We start from the raw sequence: 10,464 nt of genomic DNA on the forward strand, positions 1-10,464 counted from the left end.
TGAGATTTGTTTATTCCCCATGGAAACCTGTATGGGGTAGGACAGACAGACAGGAAAGGATGGAAACTGAAAGGTTCTGGGACAGCAGACCACCAAAGCCTGGGGGACTGAATCGGTAGGGCACCAGAAGAGATCCCCAGATGAGACTTTTTGGTAGGGAGTATTAGTGTGTGAAGGGGGAGGGAAAGACAGGGAACACGGGCTGGCTAGTCACTTCAGCTGCAGCATGAAGAGGGAGAGCAGGGGGTGCAGGAACATGTCACACTCACTCTCTGAGCTGTTTGAGTTGAGGAAGTTGTCCGCGGCTGAGTTTCCTTTCCCTCTCTGCACTATTGAAACAGGAAGCTGGTGAGCTGAAGCTGCCTGATCGTTACACACAGAGACACAGGCAGCTCTGGCAGCTCCTCTGTTGGCATTCAGGTTTCCTCCAGCTCCAGCGATGGATCAGTGCTGGTACCACGGCAATATCACTCGTTCTAGAGCTGAAGACCTGCTCTCCAAAGTAGGCAAGGATGGCAGCTTCCTTGTGCGGGCCAGTGAGTCCATAGCTTCGGCATACGCGCTCTGCGTGCTGTAAGTACAGCCTCGGCCACGCGCCACACGCGGACACTTCTGTCCCCTCTCCTGCACGGTGCTACCTCCTGCACCCTCTCCAGCACAGAGGCAAACAGCCACTGTACCCACTGGGAAGGTGCAGCCTACGTCAGAGCATGGCTGGTTTCACCTGACTGGGCCACAGGGTAGGAAAAGGGTTGGAGCAGGGCCAGGCTCAGCAAACCCATGTCCTTGTTGCTGCTGTACTGCTCATGCTCCTCTTGCTCCTGATTCAGAGAAGGAGAATGATCAAAGATACTGCGGCTGTGCTTGAAGGAAAACAACCTCTTGACCTCTTCAAGCATGTTAACAACTTGGGCCAGGTATTTACATTTAATAGCCCAAGTACTGAGCTTGATAACCTCCTGGGCACTTTTCTTGCTCTAGTACAACACTGTGTCCCATTCAGTAAAAGCTCCTGGAACTGTGCATGAAACACCCAGCACAGTGATGATTCTATCTGCATCATTAATGTAGCCCATGGGGTAAATATTTCACGTGGGAAATAGAGAGAGAAGTGCTGGAAGCCTTGCTGCCTTCCAAACCCCCTGTTCAGGGCTGTGGACTTGGCTTTGCGAGGGGCAGGTGTTATTCCTGGAGACAAGAACACAGGGGCAAGAGGAGATTGAAGTCAGCAGGTGAAGTCTGAGGCCTTTGACTTTGCATTACAGAGAGATAAGATAGCTGCTGAAGTCACAAAAGCCTCTGTGGGACCCTGCTCTGCCTATCGGATTCTCTTTGCTACTGTTGTGCAGCAGATTAATCATTGCCCCACATTAAATTACAAGCAGGTTTCTCAGTGTAATTGCTTTCTGAAAGTATATTTTTTTTCAGTAGTAAAGATGCTGCTGTTTATAACTCTGGTCTGACTGCTTGTCTCTGAGGTCAGACTTCTGGTGACAGCAGAGTCTGCTGCAGAGGATTCATTTGCAGGAAAGCGTGGGTCTGGGTCAATGTAGATGTCGGACTGTCAGAGGAGGTGGCTGGCTAAGGGATGTGTTCAGTGGGTGCAGAAAGACACTGCCTGTTGAGATGTCTGTAATGACACAGGGAAGAGTTTTGTCTTTCTGGAAAGAGCAGAGCAAGAAGGGGGGCTGCAGAGGAACAGCCAGGACAAGCAGGAGGGAAGAAGGACAGTCATGAAGAATGTGCTGAGGGCTCAAGTTGCAAGTCAGGAAACATTTTACTACAGTAAACTGTTGCTTCTCATTGAGTGTTTTTAGTATGGCCTCTTTGATTTTACTTGTAACCAACACGTACACAAATATTTGTGCAAAGCGATAGGGGGGATTATATAGCAAGGGAAGGTGCTGTAAGTAACATGCATTTGCAGAAGTTTTTCCATTGTAAATGTTTATGCAGCCAACTTTGAAAGCCTTTTGTGACTTGAGAGACATGGGATCAGGAAATAGAAACAATATAATGACCAGGATTTTCTGAACCGGGAGCCAAAGGTTATGTTCTTAAATTCATTCTGTGGTGGCTAAACATGAATGGCTTGATTAAAGAAATGGGGAGCACCCATCCTTGTCAGCCAAGAGCAGCCGGATTTGTGGGACTGGCATTAACTACAGACTGGGAAATGTCACGCTAACTTCTGCCAAAATACCTAATGAGCTTTCAACTTGTGCTGGTTTGCAGTTAGTTTGTGAAGAGGAAGGGTTAAAGGTGGTGAATAAGTCTTTCCCTCTGAATGTCATCTTGACAAAATTGGCAGCTTTGCTGAAGCTGAAAACTTCCTCAGAGATGTATCAGTTTCAGCTGTGTCACTGACTGGCAGGGCTTTGAAGTTGGAGCTCTGCAGTTACTTCTGTTTAAAAAACTTGAGAGGCTGGAGACAAAGCATGAGAGAGGGGAATTGAAAGCCTGACTGCAAAAGGTTTTCACAGGAAAAAAAAAATTATGTTGAAAGTGAGAAAGCATTATCTTTTCATAGATAAGGAGAAAAAAAAAAGAGATTTGCTTGGAAAAAAAAGGGTCATACTCTACAAAGCTCTAATATTTACTGGGCACATCAAAGTGCAGCAAAAGCACTTGGCATATCACAGATTGAAATAGTGCTGCTTTAGGGAAACAGGGTTTGTATAAATAGAGACAGTTATGGGAGGTGTATTTGTACTTTTAAGCGTGCCCCCCCTCCTTTTCTGAAACTTAAGAGGCGCAGCAGAGCGCTGAGCCAGTCAGCAAATGCAGGGGGAATGCTCCTCCCCTTGCACTGCCGCCCTCGGCTCTACTGGTCACACTACCCCATAAAAGGCAAGAAGCAAACTCATTTTTCTCCTCCTTTCTCTGTGCCTGGATCATTTGATCTGCCAGTTTATTGACAAGAAACAGGCTCTTGGAGGGGAATGCCTGCATCCTAAAATCAAAAAGAGCCTCCTTAGCCTTCAGAGCATGTAGCACCTGGATTGATACCGTTCCTCCAGGGCGTCTTCTGTTGGTTATGTGTGAATGCCCTTAGGATTAACCATACTTCTGGAGAAGAACCTCAAAGGCTAGCTGCAGCTTTGGGATCCCTCTGAGGACACTGCCTGTGAGATGCCATTTCCAACTCCCTGGGCAGCAGGGGGCGGTGGGAGGGGGGCACTTCGCACCATGCCCAGCATGACTGTCCTGTTTAGGATGTCCAGGCACTTCCAGTATGCACAGCCTTACCTGTTTCTAAAGACATGTAAAGCAGGAGAGGAAAGAGAAAACACAAGCCTTGCCTCCTTTCCTCCTCTGGTTGGTTGAGAGATGACAAAGTTCTTGGTGATATTTTTAAGCTGACACTGATGCTATATTTGCCCCTCACAGAGCCTGAACAGTGGTTGAACAATTCTGAACTCAAACCAGTTTTTAGGGAGGACCTGGAATATGACAGTAAATGGAACCATATAAACTCATAGTCAGGATGCTGAGGAGAGGAAGCCTAAAGGTAGAAATGGATTAGGAGTTCCAGTCATCTCCATCTACATGCACTAAATTAGGCGACTGCTAAAGAGAATCCCTGCTTTTGATCCTAGGAAGTGCTTCTCCCTGCTTGCCTGGCAGTCATTCTTTCCTTGCTGTTCCACTGATCTTGCCTGTCCTCTGTTTAAACCTCTACAATAATTACAACAGCAGACTCATACACCCTGTGTGATGGGGTACTTCCTATGAAGGTAACAAGGAGGGTCCTTCTCTGATGCAAGAGCCATTGAGCTGGTTTACCAGTTTCATAATCTACACACATGAATTTTCTCTCATCAGCTCTGTCAGCAGTTCTGCTTAGCCCTCTTTGCATATCAGCAAGAGGAAATGGTGTAAAAGAACTATTGACAGATAAAACTAAAACCTATACTCTTCCTTGGGGTGTATAATCAACTGATGCTGATTGCCCTGGAGATAGTGAAATTAGCAGTGTTGTGGCAATCCAAAGCAGTTGGGAATCATGTCTTTGACTTCCAGCTCTGTACCAGATCCTCAGATGTGTGAATGAATAGATGACTGTGAAATGGCCATACATTGCTGAATGAAGCAGTACTGAGCTCTGGTAGCAGTTCTAATTCTTCCATGTTCTTTCCATTAGTGACATCAAAAGATAAAGGTTCATGATAAAATCCTCCAAACATCCTCATCTGTGATTTATGAATAATTTATTTTCATGTCCAGTTGCTCTTTGTGACTCCTTGTGTAAGGACGCTGAAAATCCTGGAGGTGTCTCTTTCTCCTGTGTGGAGTGATTCTAGAGGCATCTGATGAGTAGACTCACAGCATAATTTTAAAAGAGATGAAGATGTTTCACTGATCTGCCTTATCTCCCTAGCTACTGGGCCAACCTTGGCCCACGTTTCATGACGATTCCACTGGTAACGTTATGGCTGGATCTACAGATGCACATGTACACTGTTCATTCACACCAGGACAGCAAGATGGTGTTTCATTCAGGCTGTTGTTTAAGGTTTGTGCCCAGAAATGTGCCTAGCAATCAGCTGTGAATTAGGTGACACTTTTATATATATACACATGCACATGTTTTCTTAATTTTTTCCCCCCCAATAGAAGTCAACGCATTTACTAGCCCTTCTCTCTACTCATTCGTTGCTGATTTTGGCCTCGTGCCATTGGGATTTCTGTTTTTTCATTCCTTCCTGAGATGCCCACTCTACTGACAGCTAGAGCCATTTGGCATTTTCTTTCTTTCTGGCCAGAAGATGAGTTGAATGACTCTCTCTGAGGCTGATGCTGATACCACTTTCTGCAGTAACATCTGCAACCGTGTCTCAGTGACTAGGAACACATCAGGTTTGTGTTAGTTCACAGACTCCAGGGAAAGAAATAAACAGAAATGTTTCAAACCCTTGTGCATGAACCCCTCTTGGGGTCTTCCAATACCTTTTCTCACTTGGACAGGTACCATGATGGGATTCCCTTCTGGAAATGGTCTAAGCATATCTCCTCTGCTCTGTTCCAGGTTCCGGAATTGCGTTTATACCTACCGAATTCTGCCCGATAAAGAAAATAAGCTAATTGTCCAGGTAAGCCATGCCGTGTACCACTTGAGCCCACAACAATACACCTCAGACCACTCACCACATTGTTTTTTTCAATGTAGTTCTAACAGCAAGAGAAAAAGGATATAAGGAGTAAAACTAATGCCCCTGGCCAACACAGTGTTAGTCTCCAGTCCACTGCTATGGAGATTTTAGTCTCTGGTCCACTACTACGGTGACCAACACACTGTTTTAACATATGTGCCTTCAATTCAGTGGCACTGCCTTGTCCCCACCTCAGCCCATGGAATATGTTTTCCTCTGAACCCAGCTTCTTCTCATGGATCTTTTCAATCCAAAATTGCAGCACATTTACCTACACCCAGAAGGTGCAAACTGAGTTGTAGTCTCAGGATCCAGAAAGTACCAGGACTGAGGGCAGGAGTTTCTTCTTATTCTGCTTTAGGATCCTGAATGAGCTACTTCCCCTTCCTGTACCACTTCTCAGCCTTTGTTTTCTCAATATAGATAATCAAACTTGGGGTGGGAAGAGAGGCATGGTCCCTTACAGCCCCAAGAAGTGGGATTTACTAGGAGACAGTGGGGACTGTAGCCTAGCCATCCTCTTAGAGCAGCCAGTGTTGCATGGGCATTCCCTGTAAAATGAAATGGAAATGCCCATGCTACACACATGCCCAAACCTGCCCTGCTGTTCAGAGCAGGTCTGCATTCATTCCTTCTCCTTTCAAATGACAATTAACTTCCCGCCATGTCTGTGTGCAACTCACATGCACCATGGTGCTTCTGTATTTCCTGATGTGCTTTAGGGGCATTAGTCTTTCTTTAAGATCTGCACCAAAGAGGCAGCATATTTGAAACTAGACTGACCAGGTTATGAGAACAGTTGAGTGCTGGCAGCTTTCTTTCAGCTGTGGGCTATTGAGAGAATAGTGGATTGTGTGTTCTGAGTGCATACACCCAGCCTGGATCACTCAAGACCCACTTTTGGATGGTTCAGGCTGTTCTTAGGAGCCACGCTCAGAAGCAACTCTGCACAGACACAGCTGTATTGCTCCCAAGGCCAATTCTAGGCTTTTGGCCCCTGTGCTCCAGCAAAATGTGTGCCTAGGGCCAGCCACCAGGAGCAGCATCATGTCCCAGTTGGCCTCAACAGCTACACCTGGTTTCCCCGGATGCATTGAGATACCTCTGCCTTGCTTGCCACAGCACTTCTGTTTCTGGGGGGGAACTGGCAGCAGGACACTGTGTCAGACTTGACATGGGTCTGCATGCATTACTGTGGCATGTCACCAAAGCTTCCAGAGCACTGGGCAACATCATGCAGGGAAACCTGTGCAGGGTCTGCAGGCTGCTTAGGTGGGACTATCTGGAACAAGTAACCTACTGTTCTGATTTGTCCCCACACAGCACACCACGGGCTGGCTCCTTGTAGTAACACTCAGTTTCCCCCTATCATCTGATAAATCTCAGCCTTACTGTCCTAAATAATGTACTTTGGCATATTGTGCTGATGTGATGATGTGTTGTGATGGTAATGTAGGCGTCCAAAAGGTCATAGTGTGTCAGCTGCTCATTGTCTGGCTTGTATCTGGCTCATTGTGCTAGATAGCTCACAAGTGAAGCAGGGAGAGTGTTGTGAGACCTGAAGCCCAGGTACTATCCAAGCCCCACAGCAGCTCTGTGGCAGTGCCAGGTTGGGGCCTGGCACTGCTAATGTTGTCCTTGCTCTTTGTGCTGGCAGCATGATGAGGAAAGGAACTTGTGGAACCCCAACTCTCAATGAGTTGGGGCTATGAGTTTGGCAGCTGCTGTCCTTTAGAAAACAAACAGAGAAATGATCATAGGTTGGCTTTCCACCCAAAGAAGAGGAGGAAAGGCCAAAGGTTACCTGCAAAGATTGGAAATTTAAAAAGGGAAAATTTCTTTACTGAAAGAGTCGTCAGGCATTGGAATGGGCTGCCCATGGAGGTGGTGGAATCAACATCCCTAGAGGTGTTAAGAAAAATGTGTAGACATGGCATTTCAGAACATGATTCAGTGGGCATAGTGGTGTTGGATTGCCAGTTGGACTTAAGGATCTTAAAGATCTTTTCCAACATTAATGATTCTATGATTATTCTACTGCTAGATCCAGACAGTGTTATTAAGATTCCATGGGATCTTTCTGCATGAAATCTTTTGAAATCTACTAGATCTCTTAAGGAAGTATGATCTACTAGAAGTACACTTGAACTGATTTGTAAAACTCTTTTTGAGATCTGTGTTGTGATTGTGAAGGATCTTTCTTCTTCATATGTTGTGGAAAGCAAAGGGACTGTGGTGGAATACCTTTGTATGCTGGATTGCCAGGAGCTGTAGGCTGGGTATCAGGAGTAGGCCAAATAAAGTATGTTGTTAAGTCATGATTTGAAGAAACAACACCTCCCATTTTGTGCTGCTTAATTCCAGTTCTGTGGGAGAGGCAGAAGAAGGGGGTTGGCCTCTTCTGGCAAGAGAGAGATGCAGTGAGAGTCGTAACTGAGTCTCAGAGCAAAACAGTCTCATGTTGTTGGCTGTTCTTCTTGGTACCTTGCTCCAGCCAGGCCACACTTTTTGCCTCCTTGTCTGACTTTTGGATAAAACCAAAACTATTTCATGTGTGTTGAAAGATCAGATTTTTGAAAAGACTATCTCTCTTGTGCAAGGATGTAAAAGCTGTTAAATAGGAAGGATTTTTGACATTTTGAAAAAGCCTACTAATCCTATGAACTTAAAACAAGTGTTAAATTAATACAGCAATCAATGGATGCTTCTCATTTCTGGGTTCATTAAAAAAAACAAACCAAACCAAAAAAACCAAACCCAAAACACCATAGGAATGATTCAATACTAAATCCTGAGGTTAGTCTGTATCAGTTACAAATGTGGGCCCTGCTTGTGCAGCGTGACCTGTTTTGCCTGCAGAGTGCTCCTTCCTGAAGCTAACAAAGTTGTCTTCCTGCCCAGCACTGGGCTGTTGTCTCTCAGGCTTTTTCCATGATGACAGAGGGTTTAGAAGATATGTAATGTCACAGCCACATACACAGAACTGTGACATGACAATTGCTATACTTTTTGAGTCTTGGAGAGCAGTGGGATAATACTTAGTGTCATCTTTTTCCATGGTTAAATTAATTATTCAAGTACCAGTGGCAGAAATGGAGGTGCATATTTTTGCATTCAGAGGTGCATATTTTTGCATTCAGGCTGAATAAAACAATATTTGCCTATATCTTTCCAGAATTTTGTGGCATGCTGTGTGATCTGCTGTTTGGTTTCTGCATCCTTTCTACAGCACAGAATCATAGAATTGTTTCAGTTGGAAACAATTTCAGGTCATTGAGTCCCAACCAGTATCTAACCTTACCTAGTCTGAGCCTAAACCGTGTCCCTCAGCACCACATCTCTGCCTCTTTGAAACACCTTCAGGGATGGGGATTCAACCACCTCCCTGAAGAGTCTGTTCCAGTCTTTGAGAAACCTTTCAGGGAAGATGTTTCTTCTAATATCCAACCTAAATCTCCCCTTGGTGCAACTTGAAGCCATTTCCTCATCCTGTCACTTGTTACTAGGGAGAAGATACCAACTCCCACCTCATTCCAACCTCCTTTCAGGTAGTTGTAGAGAACAAGAAGGTCTTCTTTTATCCTACTTTTCTCCAAAATAAACAACCCCAGTTACCTCAGCCATATTTCACAAGACCTGTTCTCCAGACCCTTCACCAGCTTCATTGCTATTCTCTCTAAGCACCTCAATGTCTTTCTTGTAGTGAGGGCCCAAAAAAATGAACCCAGTACTCAAGGTGTGGCCTCACCAGTGCTGTGTCCGTTCTAATCAGGGACTACTGAATTTTTTATCTTCCATTACTTCAGACTTCAAAATACAGGCAAAGAAATCCATGGTTTGGATGAACTTACATCCTGCTGATGAAGATATATTCAAGGAAGGGAGTGGGGTGGAGTAACAAAACCCCCTTGAAATACAAGATCTGTAAGAGTGAGTAGAGATTCTAAATGTAGTGCAACACTGAGAGGCTGAGAAGAAGAGAGCAGGGAACAGCTACCCAGAGATCCAGGAGCAGGGGCATAGGGCTGGAAGTCAGCTGCCCCTGACACAGGGGAGCTCCTGCCTCCCTATTGGGAAGTCACAGATAGGGTTTCCAACTTTCTTCTGTGTGAAAACAAATCTGATTTTCCATGGCTCAGATAGTAAGGCATAATTAATGTAGAGTTGTTGAAAATCTGGGGAGTGGCTGAGTATAATCATGTTTGTGTAGAGTGGAGGAGCAGCAAAGGAATCATTTGCAATCACAAGAGCAAACTGAACTCTAAAAACAGAAAGACAGACCTGTCTTTCTAAGCCAGGCATCTATGGTCAGTTGTTGCAGTCCAGATTCATGGAAGATTCACTTTCCTGTGCTGTCACTTTTAAGTGACCCTTTATACAACTAGCTGAGGTGTCAATACGACTCTCATCAGTGCACAGTCTCGATTTCTGGTGAGTTTTATTATCTCCAAAACGAGAGTAAGTGCTCTTCTTCCCAAGAACTCAGTCCCAGTCTGAAGACTGGGTTACCAAATCACCTTTAAACAGCTGTTCCTCGCTGACAGGATCAGAGGATGAAAGGATGTGCGTGATACAGCGGTATTCATCTCTCCTCATTTCAGATGTGCTGTCACATAGTCTATGCTGAGTTGTACCTCTGTAATCAATGGGTAAGAAACAGATTTCTGATCTGGGTGGGCTAAACTGTCCTTGGTTAGGTCCCCTTTCTTTTGCCTGAAGAGCTCAGAGAACCCCTTAAGCTTCCAGACTTGGCAAGCTGCAGTCAGATAAGGAGTTTTCCACTACAGCTGACTCTTGTTCAGTGTGAAAGGCTGCTGAGGGCAAAAGCTGCTGGTAATCCTCTGACCCCATGGTACTGCCTTTGCCTAGTGCTTTACCCTTTGATGTCTTTATATACTGCAACTTTAAAAGGTCACCTGCCTCATGGAGGTGGCAAGAAGGAAGAAGATGCTAGTGTTGGCTAGTCAGTGAACGTGGATTGGTACAGGGTAGTGCGGTGCCATCACTAAATTCATCAAACATCATGTAGACAAACATCTCTAGGTTCCTGGCTCATCTCAAAGCGAAGTTCACGGAGTGTGTGTTATCTGATGGCTCCTTGGCAATCTAGCTACAGTGCAATCAGTCATTTCTCAGTGGCAGCTAGATTACATCTTCATTTATGCTCATAGACTAGCAGATAACACTTCATGGGGCCTTAGCAGGATCAAGCACCTACCTCATGCCACTCTGTGTGAGGGCTGGAGGGAGCTATCCTGATGGGCAGATGCTAATGTTGCGCAAACTGGGCTGTCGTGAAAGATGCCCTTGG

The 10,464-nt window shown here is 45.3% G+C and overlaps 1 protein-coding gene across 1 annotated transcript in view; it reads left to right on the plus strand.

The window, feature by feature from the left end:
* Positions 1 to 439: 439 nt before the first annotated feature.
* INPP5D (inositol polyphosphate-5-phosphatase D) overlaps positions 440 to 10,464 on the plus strand; it is a 59,100-nt gene continuing 49,075 nt past the window's right edge. The window contains 2 exon segments of the mRNA XM_054385866.1: positions 440 to 573; positions 5,030 to 5,093. Of these exon segments, the coding sequence (XP_054241841.1) occupies positions 440 to 573; positions 5,030 to 5,093 (198 nt within the window).

This window comes from Indicator indicator, chromosome 13, assembly GCF_027791375.1.
Source record: "Indicator indicator isolate 239-I01 chromosome 13, UM_Iind_1.1, whole genome shotgun sequence".
Taxonomy (NCBI): domain Eukaryota; kingdom Metazoa; phylum Chordata; class Aves; order Piciformes; family Indicatoridae; genus Indicator; species Indicator indicator.